This window comes from Sinohyriopsis cumingii, chromosome 8, assembly GCF_028554795.1.
Source record: "Sinohyriopsis cumingii isolate HCF-2022 chromosome 8, ASM2855479v2, whole genome shotgun sequence".
Taxonomy (NCBI): domain Eukaryota; kingdom Metazoa; phylum Mollusca; class Bivalvia; order Unionida; family Unionidae; genus Sinohyriopsis; species Sinohyriopsis cumingii.
The window spans coordinates 98,168,132-98,188,872 of record NC_142968.1 but is presented as its reverse complement, the minus strand read 5'-3'; the positions used below and the strand labels follow the sequence as shown (position 1 = coordinate 98,188,872).

At 33.6% G+C, this 20,741-nt stretch overlaps 1 protein-coding gene across 1 annotated transcript in view; it reads left to right on the top strand.

Annotated features, from left to right (window-relative positions):
- The window catches only part of LOC149794209 (cilia- and flagella-associated protein 337-like), a 208,382-nt gene that overhangs the window by 33,124 nt on the left and 154,517 nt on the right, over positions 1-20,741 (top strand). The window contains exons 7-10 of the mRNA XM_089968319.1: positions 116-272; positions 2,772-2,859; positions 8,177-8,310; positions 20,050-20,151. Coding sequence (XP_089824445.1) covers positions 116-272; positions 2,772-2,859; positions 8,177-8,310; positions 20,050-20,151 — 481 coding nt within the window. The remainder of the gene's footprint in view (positions 1-115; positions 273-2,771; positions 2,860-8,176; positions 8,311-20,049; positions 20,152-20,741) is intronic.

Genomic DNA, 20,741 nt, shown 5'->3' with positions numbered 1-20,741 from the left:
TATTTGTATGTGCTCTGTTAAAGAGTGATATTTTGTTCCATCAGTCTGCTGTTTATCATTGAGTTTCCGTGGTTACATAATACTTATTTGTTCAAGATGTTTTCTCATGCATTAGGAGGGGACAATTGGGTTTTGGGGAGTCGATATGAAACTGCAGAGGGCACTCAAGACTGGCACAGACTCGTGTAAGGCCAGAGACCTATGGGTGACTCAGTTTGTTGTTCTGCAGAACATCAACAAGGTTGCTCTCACCTTTACCAGTAAGGAAATAGGTAAGTTTAATGATAAGACCTCGGTTGCTGACTTCATTTGATAATTACACAGTAGCAATTATGATTTCATGTATTGTATTGAAAATCTTCTCTGTTCATCTGAAGGCCTTTGGTGGCACTCACCATTACAGATCACTGACATCTCACCTCTTTCCATGTGGGTTCAAGCCTCAGGTTCAGCCAATGTAAGTATGTGAGAAAGCTTGCCAGTAGCTCTCTGGGGGCTGGTGGTTCATCGTGGCGGTTTTCAAGACTAATTACTTGTGTCATTCTCAAGACTAAGATCTTACAAACTTAAAAGCTGTATGTAAACTTGTTAAAATAAGTCATTCATTTCATTCTGTGATAACTATGATGAATGTAAAGTTTCATGTTTTATGTGATGAAATACAAATATATATTTTTGTACAAACCACAAGTTATATTGTGATTTAACTTTAAAATACATTAATATTATACCTATGATAGTTTACAATTTCCATGTATGATATCATAAACAGTACAAAATACTGTGTTGGATTATAAAGTATATTTTACAATATGTAATGAAAGATGTAAATAAAGAATCAACTTTTAAATCCTAATATCTCTCTAAAAAGCATCAGTAGCAAGACTTTTCACACATCATAATGCCAGTTTTAATATGAGACAAACAGTTCAGGACTTAATTGAAATTAGGTTAAGTCATCCCTATCCTATGGCCCCATACCCAGGCATGTGATCAAAACTCTGTAAATGTTCGTTTAATTTATAGGACTATCATTAAGTCAAGTACACCGCTCGATAACTCATGCATAACGGGATCCACAAACATAGAGCGCACTATAAGCAAGGCGCGAGTTACCGAGGGACCTCCAAAAATTGAAGAAAAAAAATCGCTTTGACATCGAGAAAACCATGGGGGGAGCTGTGTTAGGGAACTGGGCTGTTTAATGACTGAATCCTCATTTTGCAATCACGTTGATAATACTTTTTAATAATGCGCTTTTTCTATTGAAGTTGTTCGTTATTCTGTTTAAATAACATTTTTTTCAAAAATCGAACATATGAAAGTTCGTTGCAACTGTTTTGAACAACCATCACGTGTACGCACAAAATCTGTGTATTACGTCACTGCTTTTTGTTTTCTTGATGAGTCTGGTTCTCATAGTGGTGTTTAATAGTATCTTGCCAAATCGATAGTCCATAATTTGGTAACTAGACTAACTGTTGATACACCACCAAACAAGATTCCTCTTTTTTCAAAAACACGCAACATTTATTTCGTGACACGTCTACGTCGAAACTCAATTTTTTTTAATGTTCAGTTAGTGCAATGGTAATGTTGTGATTTCACTGGAAGTTATTGTTATCATCCCTGAGGATATCTGTAAATGCAAGTTCAAGAATTCTCTGAAACTCGCTTGCTCACAAATGGTCCATATCTGTGAAATCAAGCTCTCTATTTTACAAAGTATTCATTTCTCTTGGCTGCTTTGTTATCTTTGATCACAGTTATGAAAGAGTCAGTTAATTTAAGGTAGTTTCTGTTAGATACAGAATAATATTTATTATAGTGTTCGATTGATCAAATGAAGTGAGTTGACCCGACATATGACCGAGGCCACTAGATTTTAAGTTAGTCTGATTTTTGTGCCTTTTAACTTTTCTTTTATTCCACCTCCTTTTTTATATTCAAAAGACATAATTAAAGTCATAATACATAGGGGGCCAGCCTTTTTTATTCAGTGCAACAATACAACAAATATTTCCGCAAATCAGTTGTCAAAACACGGCACTTAATTAGGTTCTCAGAGAAATGCTCGCGGACATAGCTGTTACTGTAGATTGACGCATTTTACGTTTAATTACAAGAGGACACGTTGCCTTTATGACGATTACACTTAAAAGGAACTAAAAGATGGAAGTAGAACACAAATTTTATTTGATAAAAATATTATTTAATTTGTATTTATTTTTTAAAGGACTGCCTCCACTCGGTGGAAGTAACATTTTCATTGATCGAAATTTCCTTACATATCATTAATTGCAGTGTACTAAGAATGTCGTTTGGAAAGAAAATGTAAAAAATTGTATGAGCTATTTTCAAATTTGATATTTCATAATGTTCATTAAAATTTCAAGGTCCTATCTACCATTTTCAATGATAAAGCAAGCGCTACATCAAAGTTTCCGTTACCAATTTGGATTGCGATTTTCTTCAAGTTCAATAAATAGGGATAAATTTTTGTGGTATTTTAAAAAATGGGATCGATGCCGTGTTATAAGCGGGTTCGTGAGTTATCAGGGTGCGAGTTATCGAGGGAGTGGTGTATCTAGTATTTAGCTTCATTGTTTAGTGGTAGAGTTAAATACATTATTCACAAATGTATACCTGTCGGACCATTCTATCTTACTTACATATAGATAATTATCAGTGATATTATAACAGTTTCACGGTTCTAGTAATTAGTGTTTTTGTTTTTTAAATTTCTTACAACATATGTCTTTTTGTTTTAGCAATATATGATTTGAGCTCAAAGGTGGAATTCAGCTGCCAGTATAAAGTCCAGGGACTTTCATATACTCCTCTTTCCATTGACTACTGGTAAGTGTAATCATAACTCCTTCTCAGTGTTGTAAAATGTCAGAAAAAATTGAAACAATGAAATTAAATTCCTACAACTTGAGAAACGTTGGGGTTACTTTTTTGTAAGTTCCGTAGGTTTAGATGCTTTATGACACATTCATATAGCAGTGACTTAATTGTTTAAAATATCATTTTAAAAACTATTAAAGACAAAAACAATATAAAATAGTCTACCAAAGGTTTTGTTCAAGATATATCTAACATCATACTGGTTATGTAGGTGTTCAGTTCCAGCAATTTAATTTTTGAGAATTTCATTACACATACCTTTAAATGGTGATTATTCATGTTTTTTTTTCTTCCTTATTGATTAGCATTCCTTGGAAGGACATTATATAAGTGCCATGAAAAATTCATATGAATAGATCAGTGTTAAAATACATTGACAGTTTTGGACAAGGTCAATAAAAATGTGTGCTCCAGTATAAACTAGATTAAATGTCATGTACTGTGATGTCAAAATAAAAGCATATTTGCATGTCGAAAAAAATGTGTACTGCCTGTCATTGGAAATGATTAGACCCAATGTCCTCATTTCTTGACCCATTTTAGTACCTGACTGCCATTGTGAAAATCCAAAGCGAGCTATCATTTTTTATTGGGAAGTTTATTTTATAGTTTAGATGCAGAGCATTCAGCAATCAGGAATAAACAGACTTTGATTAAACTATATTAGCATTTAATTCTAGAACAAACAATTCTCATTTTATTTAAGATAAGTAAATGTGCTTGCATTGCCACATTGACATACACTTTTGCATGTGCCAGATATAATCTCAGCCAGTAATTATATTGAAGACCAAAAAAATGAACTAAAACATAAGGACCACATATATAAAGACATTAGGATATGCATGACAGAAGTAAATGCAGTTAAATTAAATCTACATCATACTTAATTGGTTTTAAGCCCAGAATTGTTCACAACTGCATTCCAGTTCAATATTCTATTTTATTACATCTTAACAGTATTTAAATGGTAGACTTTTTGAAATAGCTTTGTCACAATATCAGATTTTTGCTTTGTTATAACACCCTAGTTTGTGAAAAAGAGAATCTTGACTCTGCATTTGTACAGACTGTATAACTATGTAAAATCTGGTAATATCACACAGAAAGATCATAGCATACTATTGTCTGCAAGAGTTAGAAGACTCTTGTGTTAGAATTAGCATACATTATAGCATCAACAGCTTCATATTATTACAAATTGTGCAAGTTTACAATCAGATGTGGCTGCCATCAAATGGAACATCCATTAAACATCATCTTTAAAAAAAACTGCACAACAGAATTTGACCACATTTTTTTATAGACTTAACTATGCCAGGGATTGCTTTAAATTAAGTTATGTAAATGAAGCCAACTACCGTTGGGATGATGTTACTACAGATTGACATATCTTGAAAACTTGTTTTAGTACACCGCTTAAGAGATTTTTAGAAAATGTGAGAGAAAGCATTAAATGCATTTTAAATGTATACAAATGCTGCTGTTCTGCCATCAAATATGACTTACATCAGTGACAGTAGAGAAACATTTTCACAACTTTATGTCAGAGACTTGCTAAACAACTTTGACACAAAGCATCCTAGTATAGGGGACTTTCAACATTAGATAAATGATGATGATGTACTATCATGTATAGAGAATTGAGAAATCTAAAATTTATTGTTTTCATAATAATAACATTGGAAACAAATTGAACATCCTACAGATCTAGATTTCTTATTATAGTAAAGCAAGGGAAGTAACTTAAGATAAGCACTATTTAGAATGGCAGATTCTGGGTTATGCAGAATGCTTTCTCTTTACTTTTAGGATAACAAGACACATACATTTCAATACAGCAAGTTATCAAAAATAGGAACATAAAACATGATATGGATTATATTGGATGGTTTATAATTTAAATTGAAGAAAAATAGAAAATGCTAATATAAAAAGTTACACTCTAAGATGATTATTATTTGATAAATATGACCAGTTTATGGTTATCAGTGGATAGCATGCTGGATTACTTTGTTTGATTCACTGATCTGGTTGCGTCTGCTGCCATGTTTTGTCCCCAGACATGACACTTCACTGTTATTGCTCAACTAAGATGAATTAAAGTTTCTATGAATTAAAGTTTCTAGGCAAAACTTCTGAAGTGTGTTTAACACAACTGAGCCAGAAATTTACTAATTATGCAGTGAAACTTGTAGGCTGGAGAACTAATAATATAATCTCTTTTGCACACTAATAAATATAACTAAGTACTGTAATTTCTTTACATATATAATTACATTCAAGAAAAAGATTTTGTTGTAAGAACAACATGTTCATGTAAGAATCAGGTCCATGCTATGATTTTCCTGCAAAGAATCATTGCAAAAAACATACAACAGTTGTAATTCTTTAATATTTGGAAGCAAGTTTGATAAATTTATTCAAACAGAGTTTGACATTTGCTAGTCTTGCCATATTATTAGTGCCTGAAACAATTGTTCTGTATTCTATAATATGTATTATGCTTTATTTTGAGGTATTTCTTATATTCAGTGCCATTACTCACAAATTATTTTAAATGTATATTTTGTAATTTTTGTACTTTAATTTAAAAAATATATAACCTAATATGCCTTCCTCCTCAATACCTCCAAGCATCAATACTATGAGCAGATAAATCCATGACCTTAAAAGTGAGAAATTTTAAAGTCATTCAAGGCAGTGGTGAAAGTGATACCTTTAATGCCTTAACCACTGAGTCACTATAGATCCCTTGGGTGTAGATCTTAATGTTTTTCTAAATTATGACTCCAATAGCAGGGGCCTATGGTGGTAAGGATAGACTAAGGAATCTATACTGACTGCACATATTAACTTCCCATGTAATGTCTAGTAAATGTAGATACAGTGGGACCCCGCTATAACGCGCTAAGTTATAACGCGAATTCGAATATAACGCGGTCGTGGCGTGGCTCCCGAAATTTTATATACATGTATTTTTCTTGTGCAAAAAAAAAAATCTTAAAAAGTACGAAAAAAACGTAAAAAGTTGCTTATCATTTTGGGATAGAGATCGCGTATGAATAAAAAAAAATGCTAGACGATTGTGGCTTGGCTCCTGAATATTTTTATGTATTTTTCTCGTACACAACAAAAAAGTATTTTTCTCGTACACGAAAAAGTACTTTTTCTTTCTTCTTAAAAGTAAGAAGAAAAAAATGCATAAAAAGTTTATTCTGGGATCGCGTAGGTCTTCGCCAATGTCGCAAACTTGGGTTGTTTTTCCTTATTGGCTGCAAAACATATCATGTGGCTTTTTTTATTTGTTGGTGACATTGTTGGCTGTTTAAACTTTTATATACAACCATTGGTTTGGAGTGCAGAAATTCAGAGGCCCCATGAAAGGAAGCTGCAAACTGGATATAAAATGCACTGAAATTTATCTATTGTTACATAAACAAATTCTTTGTCTATACTGACAAACCATCTAAACAGTGCATTGTTATATCATAATCCGCTTATCCTGACATCTAGCACGAGTTCTGTATGTTGTGAAATATCCACTTTTTTGTTGTTGACTTTTCTGGTAATGGAGATAAACTAGATGAGGCATTCTCTTGTAATCTGTCTTTCATCGGATTTTTGGCCGCTCGCTAGTAATTAATATATTTACAAAGACGTATTTGTGTGTGGATGGTAAGTAAAATTCCTCTTCTTTTCACTCAGAATTAAATCCTTCAGAACACTCACGTTTTCTGTAATAATCCATGTCGTCAGAAGACCTGCGTCTCTATCTTCCATTGACCCTTTCTTAATTTTCAGACGCATGCGTAGAAGGCAGCATCACGCTGCTACCACAAATGTTAAAAAAAAATTAAAATAATTCTTATTGGCTTATTCAGTAGGCATGTAGGGACAGTAACTAGAATAGTCTAAACGACGGCCAATTCCTTTTTAAAATGTATCCGGATAAAACAGTTTGCTAAAATTTCAAGGGAAACAGATTACCTTTGAAGGACCGACTGTTATGAAAACGTACTCAGCAAATGGAAAAAATCCCCGTCTCAGTCATACAATACAATTATTTGATGTTGCCACCACAATAAGAAATGGGCATTCATTTGGTTCTCCAAATCTGTTCTTTAGCGGCGACTTCAAAAGTGCATGCAGCCTTCATCAAAGAAAGCCAGCTACAGTCTTTCGATAACAGCAAAGAAGTTTTCTTCAAAGGAAGTCAGTACCAAACTTAAATAAAAGTGATGGAATCTGATGGATTTTTGCATTTTCCAACTGACTGGAACACTTTAACTGTGCTGTGAAAGTTTCCTTTTTGTAGGGAAAAAGTTTATGCCAACGGCGGCTTAAAACGCAAACTAACTTTTACCGACTTCGAACGTACTTCAAAGTAAATGTGCTTCGTCATTCGTTACGTGATTGTGCTATGTTTTTCCACTGAATTCAGACCAATATGACCTGTTACAAAATTAATGAATATTTTAAAGCTGCGTATGCATATTTTTGATGGAATCACTTGTATTGTGGATTCAGTGTATATGATGAGGTTCGCAGGTGAGTACACTGCATTGATACTCTGATCATGCTATACATTAGACATTTATATATAAACAGTATTCACGTATATGTACCAATTCATGGTTCTCTAAATAAAGTATGATGTCTTCTCTCTTTTCACTACTGGTGTATTTCTCATTTAATATGCATTAATTCAAGATAGAAACTGTGCCGACGAAGCACATATTTTACCGCCCGCATGTATTACCCCCCCCACCCCCAATATTTTTTTGATTTTTTAATTTTTTTTGGGGGGTGGTACATTTTCTTCAGCTGAGTTGGTTGCATATAACACGGTTCGGTTCATAACACAGTTGGATTCTATGGCTCCCAACTATCGTGTTATAGCGGGGTCCCACTGTACTTCATGGGTGGGGCTATGAATGGTTTCTAAGTTATGAATTAGGATCAAGTCCCCAGGGTTTGGAGAGATCCATGTGACAATGCTGGTTGTAAATGATGTGTCATTTGTAGATAGTGTATGCATGTAGGTATATAAGTATGTACTTACATATGTATATGTATGGTAATTGACAATATCGCAACTGTTAGTGCCATGTTTTTTGAATGTATATTCACAAGCTGATATACGTCAACTATCCAGGAGCTTCTTGTTTTTCAAAAGATGTGCGATCTGCATCCTGTCATTTAGCGATTTAAGAAGCATTTCAGAGAAACAAGTTTATTTATTGTATTTTGCATGCAATTTCAGGTTCAACCCCATGAATCCAAATGATGCCATCATTGTGTTTGGAGATGTCGGGGGCTATGTCAATTGCTTGTTTTTCAACTCCGCCCTCATAGCTCTTTTTGAGAGACCACCTGCACCTGCAGGGGAAAAGCAGGGTTTGTAGTTTAGAAGCTGGCATACATTAGATTATCATTCTCATCTTTGGTAGACATTAGAGGTGGATCATTTTTGTGGTTTATAATAATAGATTGATAGATAAAATTTCATCGCAGCAAAGGATCAACATGAGAGAGGGTTGAAAGAATGAAAAGTTTACATGAGAAAAAGATATAATAACAAAATGTTTAAATAGGTTTTTGGGTGCAGTCTTATTATATAGGCAGGTATGCCTGAATTATTTCTTATCATGCATTTTGCTGCCCACATCATAAATGTAAGTGTTGACTAATATTTGAACATTAACAACAATGGTAAGGGAAAATAAATTGTTTTTAAGACAGTACTTGATCATTGATATTCATGGCAGTTTTTGTTTTGTTTGTTTTTTGTTGTATCAGTGGATTGCAAAGCCAGTTTTTTGTGTTGTTGATCCTTTGGATGATGAATGTAATATAATGTCACATAAGACATATTGGTAGTTCTAGCTGCCTATTTCTGCATTTGCTTGTGTGACCGCCCCCCCATTGCAAATTGCCTAAATCCAGCTACCATATTCTCAAAACGTATAAACACAAAACTCAAGCTGAAAAACTCAAACTGGATATGATGCATTATTTAAAGCTTAGCATGCTGATGCAGTTATGAAAATCTTCAAAGTTTAATAACTTGAAACTTCTTCAACGCAGTCAACATTTTTTATACTTTAAGCTTGCTTTTGAGATTCATGCAAAAGAAGCTTTGAGACCATAGAACCACATCTGCTATCCCATGATGCTCCAGCAGATCATAGTCTACATTGTAGTCAAGTCCGCCTTGGTTAAAGTTTGACATAGGATTGACATTCATTTGCTTATCCATATGTCGGTGCATCGACACCTTAGCATTCATTTGCTTATCCATATGTCTGTGCATAGACAGATTAATGTAAGTATTACTTTTGTTAGATTAAGCTCAGTTTTTTCTGTCTCCGAAAAAAAGTGAGTCTCTTCTTTGTTTTGCTGAGAATCTAAATTGATCAATGTAGACCTTGATCAGCACCACACATCATGGTACAGTAGATTTTGCTGTATGCTTTTCTCACTTTGGTACAGGTTATCCATGGGTGAAATTCAGTAATTTGAAATAGAAACTACTCTATGAGTGAATGTCAGCAGTTTTTATATTGGCAGTGAGTACAATAATTAATATAATGAAATATTTATATGCCAAATACACCTCTCCCTTGTGCAATGTGGGGTCCAAAAAACACAGACTGTAGTTGAAGCGAGGCACGGCTTATTTAAGAAGGGGATGCTATCTTGGCCGAACTTTGACAAAGAGAAGATGAGGTGTGACTTAATACTTGTTTTATATTTGTGTTGGGATTAAATTTTCTTTAATATCATTATTCTTATGAAGTTTTAATTTTCAAGATAACCAGCCTTTGAAAATTTTTAAAAATATTACTTAAAAGAGTTTTTGAAACACATTGCATGTACCTCTGAAAACATTGGATATTACATCTCTGTATTTTTCATGTGGATATATTTGAGTGTTATTGCTGATTTTCACAAAAAAAGATTTCCTTTTTCCAAAACATTTGGGAGGTTTTTGAAACTTTATTCTTTTTTAAAATGTTGTTCTGTAAGTAAAATATTTATGCCACAATTTCAGTTCAAGTAATAGTGAAGTTTCTACTCATCCTTGAACAAACCTCAGGAATTTTTAAATTCACTACAAACTTTGGAATTCACTTCTCCATAATGAACCATATTTGTGTAACAAAGCTTTTCATACCCCAATTACTCCTTTGCTTTTCTTGCTGTTATTGATCACATCTGCAAATTAGTATGATAAACCACTGATTAATGTTAGATAATTAATTGAAATGAGTTGACCTGACAAAATATGATGATAAACCACTGATTAATGTTAGATAATTAATTGAAATGAGTTGACCTGACAAAATATGATGACTGTTAGTTCTTATGCAGAGAGGATTTTCATGTCTCTTAAATATTGTAATTATTATTCCACTCCCTTTATTTGATTTGATACAGAAAGTCATAATTAATGTGATAATACAAAGCAGGTCTGTTTTTAACTGAGTGTAACAATACAACAATCACTTCTGCAAATCGTAGATCTAAACATGCTCAGCACTTAATTTGGTTCTCAGAAATGCTCACAAGCATAGCTCACATTTGAATGCAAGAGGGCAGCTCACATTTGAATGCAAGAGGGCATCTATCATTTATGATGATTACACTGAAACCAAATTAAAAGAACAAAAACACGAATTTCACTTGACACAACATATTTAATTGGCACTTATTTCTCAAAGTGCTGCCACCCATAAGAATTGTTGACATTTTCATGGATCAAAATATTGACAAATATTGGTATTTACAGTGTTCTGTGAATTTATTTTTGGTATAGAAAACTTAACAAAATATATGACTTCTTGTTGAAAGTTGTAAATTTCATGATGTTGAATTAGATTTCAGCACACCAGCTGCCATGTTCAACAATAAAATATCTAAGCAATATATCAAAGTTGCATTTACTAGTTTTCATTGCTATTTTCTAGAGAAAACGAAATGGGATTCACTCCTGGCCACACATTTTTAGTGGGTTTGTGAATTTTCTGGGTGTGCGTTATCAAGGTAGAGGAGTATATTCACATGTCAGAGGTAGACAGTTCTACTTAAAACCACAATAGTAATGTGCATTATGGACAAATGAACTTCTTGTACAGATGTTGTGCATATCCATTATTATGAATTGGATGTTTAAATTTTGAACCGTGGATAATCTTTTACATATCTTCGCTGCTTTACCAGCTTCATTTATGCTTACTAATGCTTACTAACTGTTTTTGATTGACTCCTTGACTGTGTTACTAATCATTAACTTATCAGATGCATGCTTTATGAAATGTTAATTGTTATGTAAATCTGATGTCTTCTTAAAGAGTTTAAGGATAGCAGTGTATGAATTTCTCTGCCATTATTGGATTATGTACTGATTTTTAAATGAGATCAAACTTAAATAAATAGAAAGCTAGAGTAAACTAGTAGCTTTGTTTACAGAGAGTTCCATTGTAACCACTGAGAATTCTAAACTAAGATAGTAGAGATCAGTAACACCATGCAGTTGTTATTACTGCCATCAGTAAATTCCAAAGCATTTAACATTATAAACTTGTGTCAGATAGATAGTGATAGTTAATTAAGGTTAAAAGTATCAACTTGCACACTTGTCCTGGTGGCTGGTGAGTTTGTAAGGACAAAGGCAAGGTAGGAGAAAATTACAGTTAAAATTATCAGTAATGACCACCCATGGGAAAAGGAAAAGCTGGTCCTTGTACAATGGTTCATGTTTCAGAACTGGTTGGCCAACTTCTATAAATTGTGCTTGGAAACAGCTGTTCATGGTTCAAAAACAATGTCTGGATTAGCCAGTTGCTCAACTACCTGAGATCAAAGACAGTCAACATACATGAGTGGCCCATGATGAATATTGAATCAGAGAAGCCATATATGGCTATTTTTTGCAACCCAGCAGTTTGCCTGCCATTACAGACAAGTTTTAAATATTTAATGACCCCTGAACTTAATTGTATCTCTTCTAAGGTGTGAACATTTTCATCAGTGATAGCTTTGCTTCACAGGCAAATAGATGAAAGTTTTGAACTAGTCACACTGGCATGAAAACCGACATCCATTTCTGCAACATTAATGTGACTACTTTTCCTACCATCCAGCAAACGAATTGCTTTGACCCTATATCCTAATGATAAAAACTCCAATATGTTTGCATTTGATGTATCAATATCTTTGACTTTGAGTTAAATTGAAAATGGTAATGGAGTATGGCAAGTACAAGCATGATAAGACATTTTTGCACATTAGTTCACATGATATTCCTGTATCTAAACAATAACTTCCTCGTGAAGCAAATATTAGCTTGCATAAACTGAGTGATCACTGTAGATATGCTTCAGTGACTGTTTATGGCTGGAATAAGCCTTTGTTTGGTTAGAAACACCTGGCCACCTGGTTTTTAAATCACAACATTGTGGACATATTGTGATTGCCCATTACATACATGACATTTATATTGGAAATTAGAATAGCTTTTATGACCAGGTGACCATTAGGAAAGGTTTGACTGTATAGTCATATCATATTCTTATGTCCTGCAGGACAAATGGCAAATACAATTCAGTTAATGTTATTGTCATAGAAAATTCTATAGTTCACCAACCCAGTTCATCAGGGTTGATATGTCCTCGTGTCCAGTTCACCAGCCCAGTTCATCAGGGTTATGTCCTCATGTCCAGTTCACCAACCCAGTTCATCAGGGTTGATATGTCCTCATGTCCAGTTCACCAACCCAGTTCATCAGGGTTGATATGTCCTCATGTCCAGTTCACCAACCCAGTTCATCAGGGTTGATATGTCCTCATGTCCAGTTCACCAACCCAGTTCATCAGGGTTAATATGTCCTAAATAAAATGTTTTTGGTTCAACTTCATCACCTGTGGCAACAGTAGTGGGATTTTGACATTACTTCATAATCATCATATTCTAATTTTACCTTTTAGTATGAGAAATTCTCCTTTGGTAATCAGAATACAAGGAAACCTGTCTATAATGGACACTTGATAGATCCTAAAATGTTCTTTTTATGGACAGGTGTCTATCAAATACAGGTACAGGTTGGAAAAAATAAATAAATTAGTGAAAGTTCAAATATATTGTCCATAATGAGCAGATGTCCAGTGTATAGAAGTGTCCACATGGAGAAATTTTACTGTATTTATGACTTCCTTTAGTATTCAGTAAGAGATTCCCTAGGATATTGGTCATAAATGTAAATAAGTGTACAAGTCAAGTACAGCTGCAGACTGCACAGACCCAGATTTGCTCTTGTGTAATATGCAGGAATAATCAGTATAACAAACAGCATAGGTCCTGATCTGATATGGCCAATCAGGATCTTTGGTTGTTTACAGTTGGACTAAACTTATAAGTGAGTATATATAGTATTGTATTTAGGCTTCTTTATCAGCAAAATATTTTAGGATTTCTAATCAAGTTTTGTTTTAAGTGATACAAAAAAAACCCACATCTTTATTCACTAGACCCTTTTCTCCAGTAATACAGATGAGTTATATAGCTATCTATACTGCTGTCTTGATGCATTGTGAAATAAAACAAGTAGTTATTTCCATGAAGTAAGTAGTACTCAGTTTCAGTGTTGATACATTTTTAAATCACAACATTGTGGACATAATGTGATTGCACTCAACTTTTTCTTGTAATGAAAAGTGATGATTGTACTCAACTATGTTTTTTGACACTGCTCAAGTGGCTTAAGTGGTTAGAGCATCCACCTCAGATGTGGGTGGTCATGAGTTCTAACCCCGGCCGAGTCATACCAAACACTCATAAGAATGGTACTTGCAGCTGCCTCGTTTTGTGCTCAGCATTAAGAGGTTAGTTTTAGGACTGGTCTGCCTGGTGTCAGGATAATGTGACTGGGTGGCACATAATGCTTCATGTCTGTGGCATAATGTCCCAGTGCAAGACATCATTATTAACTTCCACACTGCAGACATCGTAGTGATATGACTGAATTTTTTTTAAAGCTGCAGTAAAAATCCAAATCTCTCACACACACACACACACACACACACACACCCACATGCATCTTTTGACAAACACTAGTTATTCTGTAGTGGTTGTGCTCACCTTTGTCTTTTGATGAACAGTAGTTGTTTGTATTCAGTAGTGGTTGTGCTCACCTTTGTCTTTTGATGAACAGTAGTTGATTGTATTCACTAGTGATTGTACTCAACTTTGTCGTTTGAAGAACAGTGGTAATTGTACTCAACTGTTTCTCTTGATCAACAATAGTAATTGCACTCAACTTTGTCTCTTGATGTGTAGTGATTGAATTCAACTTTGTCTTTAGGAATGTATTTAAAAGAACTTATAATAAAATGTGGCTTGGCTGTAGAATTGACTTGTGCCCCATAGCAGTTAGAGCTTATATACTTGATACCATATAGACTGAAACTACAGTTACAAAGCTAAGTAGGCATGATATCACAACTAGAGCATGTTCCTAGCATCTGTTAGAACTAGAACATGTACAACTAAGAACTTAGAAACATACATTCTTGCACAGGATGTTAGAAGGTTGTGTTTGTTGTCTTAATATAAAAATACTGCGAGCATAAATAGTTAAGAATAATTAGTTATTTTATATGTAGAAATCTGTAAGAATCAAGGAGTAAGTTATTGATATGTAGAAATCTGTAAGAATCAAGGAGTAAGTTATTGATATGTAGAAATCTGTAAGAATCAAGGAGTAAGTTATTGATATGTAGAAATCTGTAAGAATGAAGGAATAATTTGTATTTTGAAATCTTATCAGAATCATGTACTGAAATTATTGAAACGATGTAAAATATTAATTTTGTTATCGTAATTTATATAGGATATGATTGTTTTGTAGCTTTTAACAAATTGGATTATGTTATTTGTTAACAAATTAGAAGAAACAACAGAGGTGTGATACTAGTCATAACCTTGCATGGAAAAATAAAAAATCTCAACTAGCAAAGTATGTTAATTTCTAACTTTAAAATTATTTTTTCCTCTCACAGTTGTTATATATTTTTTGCATGTCATATGACCTTTTTATAACTTGAATAGAATCATGGAATGTCTGAACAGAACATTTGTTTAGATCTTTTTATTGTTATGCCAAGAAATGGCAATATACTCATCTTTGAAATAACATCACCCAGGTTTCCAGGACTCTTAATTCTTCTTGATGTTTTAACTTGTTTCTTGGGTTTGCATGATTTAATCTGTTTTGCTTTGTTTTGCTTTTTCTGGTGGGTTTTATAACCTCTGACCTCTGACCTTGTCACATCTGTATCACTCTTCACCTGTGTGTGACCACTAATAGCATGGCAAGGTAAGTTAATTATAGGTTTATGAAATGAAATAGATATATATTTCCAGTCAATCTGTAGTTTTGAAAAAAGTGTTGCATGTGATTTACTTTCACTTGTCTTCAGATAAGATGAACAATAATTTTAAATAAAGTACTATTTATCTTCTTCATGCTCCAGTCTATTTCAAATTGTTAGTGGCATGCTGTTTTGTGATACTAGCTATTGGCAATAGCATGAATCTCACATGCTGTTTTGAGATATGAGTTATTGTCAATAACATGAATCTCACATGCTGTTTTGTGATATGAGTTATTGTCAATAATGTGAATCTCACATGCTGTTTTGTGATATGAGTTATTGTCACTAACATGAATCTCACATGCATGCTTGGAAAGAAAAGACGCTGATGCTTATTATGAACACTGTCACTCAACTAGCACACAACTCTGTGAAAACATAAACACTGCACAAAGTCAAGTTGCCATTACTGTATACTTATTACATTTGTTAGACTGACTTAAGACATTAATTTTGGGAAATACGCTATTATTTATTATGGGTTTATCATACAATTAATTTATGAGGTAATTAATTTAAAAAAAAATAATGTCATATGCTTTTTGGAAGGTGTCAACATTTACTTGAACACATGGCAAAGACACTTTTTGTCAGGATAGCTGCCTGGCAGTAAGTCTGGTCATGTTAGCTGTTAGACAGTACAAACAGTCTTGTCAGGATAGTTTTCTGGCAGTACAAATATTCTTGTCAATATAGCTGTCTGACAGTATGGACAGTCTTGACAGGATAGCTGTCTGATAGTACAGATAGTCTTGTCAGAATAGCGGCCAGGCAGTACGAACAGTCTTGTCAGGATAGCTGTCTGACAGTATGGACAGTCTTGTCAGGATAGCTGACTGGCAGTACAAATAGTCTTGTCAGGATAGTTGCCAGGCAGTACAAATAGTCTTGTCAGGATAGCTTTCTGACAGTTCAGTCTTGTCAGAATAACTGCCTTGCACTTCAAACAGCCTGTTTAGGAGATGCATTTGCTTCAGGCTGACTCAGAAAGTAACATTGTTAACATTTATCTGGTGTATTTCCCATACTTGTTGTTCCAAGCTAGAATAACAGATTGTCTGGTTATCTTGAAACCAGATATATATTCATGTCATGTTTCACTTTGTTAAGTTTTAGAGCTTCATGAACTTGCAAACTTTATTTGTTGCTATTGCAATTATCAGATGCACATATAAATAGAAGATATTGAAAGGACTGATATAGATTTCTCCGTCGGAGTGAAATAAAAGTTGACACATAAATAAATAAATGAGGCAAAATCAACACTTTCAATGTTTCAGGACTCATCTAATAGTGTAGATTATGACCACTCTCAGTCACTCCCACAATTCCAGTCCAATATTTGTTGGATTGTTATACAACTATAAAATTTCAAGTGACATTTTTCATTGAATTGAATCTAGATACAGTCAAACCTGTCTACAGCAGCCACCCATAGGAAAAGGCAAAAAGTTACCTTTGTAAACAGGTGACTACTGAATACTGGCTGAATTCTAGCAATTTGTTAGAAAATAAATCATTTTCCTATCAATTTCATGCAGGCAGGACTTGATGTAACATTATTTAAGTTTGCTAGATCCACTGGAAAGAGGTTACACTATGCCACCACCACATACTAGTTGCAATTTACAACTTTTTTTTAAAATTAATCTGACCCTACACCTAACATAAATGGGGTGGGAAGAGCGAGAGGAAACTTGGATTACAGAACTGTAAGGGATATCACTAGTGCATTGTATTCCATGTAAGGGTAAAACTGTCTTGCTTTCAAAGCCGACAAATTGACACCTATTAATTTCCCAGCATTACAAAGAACACTTGAAATATGAAATGTTTATACATTGATTCACACAATATACCTTTATATATACAAGGCCTTGCTCATTGAACAAAAGAAGTTCAATTTTCATACTTGGAGCAGTTGCTGCTGATATGCTTCATTGACTGTAGAAGGCAGGGTGAAACCACTGCTTGGTTAAGAAACACATGGCCTTTTGATCATAGAAGACAGGTGACTGCTGATGACATGACATATATATAGGAAATTTGCATAGGGGGGATTAGAATGGCCATTGTGACCAGGTGACTGTTAAACTCAGGTGATCATTAGGGCAGGCTGAACTGTACATGTTGAGATTTGGAGCCTGTAATGCACAAAGTCTTTGGCAGATATGAAGGTAAGTTTGCACTGACTAACTGATTCTGACTGTTGAAAGCTGTTAACAACCTCTCTGGAAATACCCAACCTAACCAAAAGGGATGTTCATATCATAGGCAGCTTTCTTCTAAGTGAGTGTAGCTTCAAAACAAGCCACTTATTGCTACTGGGCTAACAGCTATCCTGACAAGGCTTGTAATTTCACTCCACAGGTTTTGCTTGTGTGTTCTAAATCTTTTGTGTTCCAGCAAACATTTTAACTTCAGTGTGAGTTTTAAATTACACTCTGATCTCATTTATCTGATAGAGATGATTGCTACTACAATTGCTAGGTATCATTTATTGTCCAATAAATGGATTCATTTTATGAATGTCTTTTTAAATATTTCCATTTGTTGTGTTACTTAAAAGGATTTGTCGGACAAACTGGACTAAATTGTAATGCACTGCATAAGTAGTGAAAGAAATCAATCACCACCTCATGATGAAAGCTCATCTTAGACAGAGATTATAGAAAGTAAATCACATGCAAAATATATTGCAATAAACAAATTTACACTTTAGACCAGATTTCTAATGTGGTAATCATCAAAATTGCAAAGATTTTTTAAAGGTATACTTCTAGTGTTGTTTTAATTTGCCCATATTTCTCTATAAAAGGAAAACTTCTCTATATATTTATGACAACATTAAATGGTGATTATTTACAAAATGCTTACTTCTTTTTAAAAAACAGACATAGTACCATATATACTTGTTTATTAGTCAAGACCAACTGCAAGCAACATAGACCAGGATGTATAATCATATAGTATACGACAGATCAGGGTCTGTGTTACTTGTTTTATTGGTTACTCATAACAAACTGTAGAGATCCAGATCGGCTGTCAAATTTTGTGAAGGAAGATCTGGGTCTGTGCAGTGTGAAATTGGACTTCACTTATAAGCAAACATATATGGCAAAACTACTATATTATCATATTTATATTGTCTCTCTCAATCAGCCAAACAATGTATCAGTTTCTTGATGCTGTTCATCTGGATGCTATTCATCAAATCAACAAAATGAAAGTTACATCAGGACCTTTTATCAAAGTGCTTGTCATACATTAGTATTGGTCATGTATTGTATTAGAAATTTGGCATATTAATTAAAAAAAAGTTTTTAAAGCTTAAAAGCTTATATTAAAGATATCTGTTGACATGCTGTGCACACATTCTTTTTTACCCTATTCTTCTGATGATAAAATCAGAGGGCCAGTCTAATATAATTTTTATAAAGTGGAGGATGGGCTTACTATCAGACATGGCTTTGTCATATTATCAGAATTTGTACATATCATGCTTCAGTATTCACTAGGTTGTAGACATGTGATAGCAAAGTGAGAGACATTTCTTTAAGCCACAGTATACCTTTTAGATGAATTATCTTCATCATAAAAATATTTAGGGAACATAACACTTTTTATTTAAAGAAAAATCCTTTGAACTTTCTATCAAATGACCAGGAAGATAATGTCTGATCTGCCATTGCACTTAATACTAAAATCCATATTCACACGTGGTGTCCATGAATCTAGGAATTGATTTCACTTGAGAATATTTATTTTAAATATTAACTCTGCAACTTATAGTTCATGTGCATTTCATACTATGTTGAATTTGTGAGCATTGGAATGTAATTCCGTTTATGATTTCTTTGATGCAAGTTTTCTCTACCAGTGTGCCAGACTCCACCAAATGGGATCAGTTCATTTTCTTCTGTTATGAAGATTCTGACTTGACCAGATAAGGACAGCATGTTGTCCATGAAAACATGCAGTTCTCAAAGTCATCACATCGAGCCATTTTGGTTATCAATATAACATTCCAGATATCAAAAAGGACATTCGTTTTACTGTTTTTTAAATAAAACTTAGCAATCAACAAGTACAATACAGGATCACTCTTACTCATGACTGTACTACACTAAAACACATATTTTACAAATTTTGGATAGCTGATGAATTTTGAAATGAATTTTTATGAATAATCAATTTTAATAGAGTGACTGAATGTCACTTTAAAAACATTATATATGTGTAACTATTTATTGATTTATTACTGATTGTCTTTCTGCAGAGACTCTAAAAAAAGAGGAAACTATTGACAGTTTAAAAATCAAAGTACAATGTATTTAGTGGGTGTATTTGCTCACCCTTGGTCAGATTCTGAGGTAGGTTTAGTTTAGCAGACTCTACCTCCACTGTTGGGAGGGAGTTTACTTTTGAATATGGGTTTATCATTGGAATTTGTTAAAATTAGAAATATGCAATACTGAGGTCTTCTTGCTTTCAATTTTAGTTTGAAAAGGTTGTTTTCCTCATATTCATCAAAATATCATGTTTTATGTAAAATGATGTTGCACTTATTCAGTAATGTGATTTATACACTACTTCATGTCTATATACATCTACATTTTAATTATACAAAAATTATATATTCTTATGTAATTATTAATTTAATAATCAATGAAAACCTCAAAAGTTTTCTTTTCCTTTTCAGAAACCTGTCTGAATGTGTTACTTCCTGATGTTGCCAATGACAAGTACAAGAATTGTAGCTTCACTAAATATTTGAAACATGAGAAGGAGTGGGTCAGACAAGGTGAGTTATTCATTATGCCCCCCCCCCCATTGTATAAAAGGGAATATAATCTTACTCATGTCATACATCTCATGCTATCTATACTCCCTTATAAGTCAGGTCCAATTGCAAACAACATTGACCCTGATCTGTGGTTGAGTAATGCACCAGCAGATCAGAACATATGCAGTTTGTTCTAGTAATTATTCCTAACAAACTGCACAGATCCAGATCTGTTTGTGCATTATTTGACAGCAGATCTGGGTCTGTGCAGTTTGTAGTTGGTTATGACTTATAAGCAGGTATATACAGCAGTAAAAAACAAGTTTCAAATGAGGCTTTATGTTTAGAAATCCTTTTTAAAGTTTGTTTTTTTCCATTTTTTTCACCATCAAAATTGTGTCTTTATAACACTGATGGTTCTGTATAAATGTGCATTTCTATGAATAACAAAAACAACTTTGTTTGAAAATTTTCCATTGTTTTACTAGAAATTAAGCCTATATTGAAAGCACATTACAGTAAGGACCAAACATGATTTATCAATGAGTGACATATGCTGCATCATGCTAATACATGATTGATCAATGAGTGACATATGACACATCATA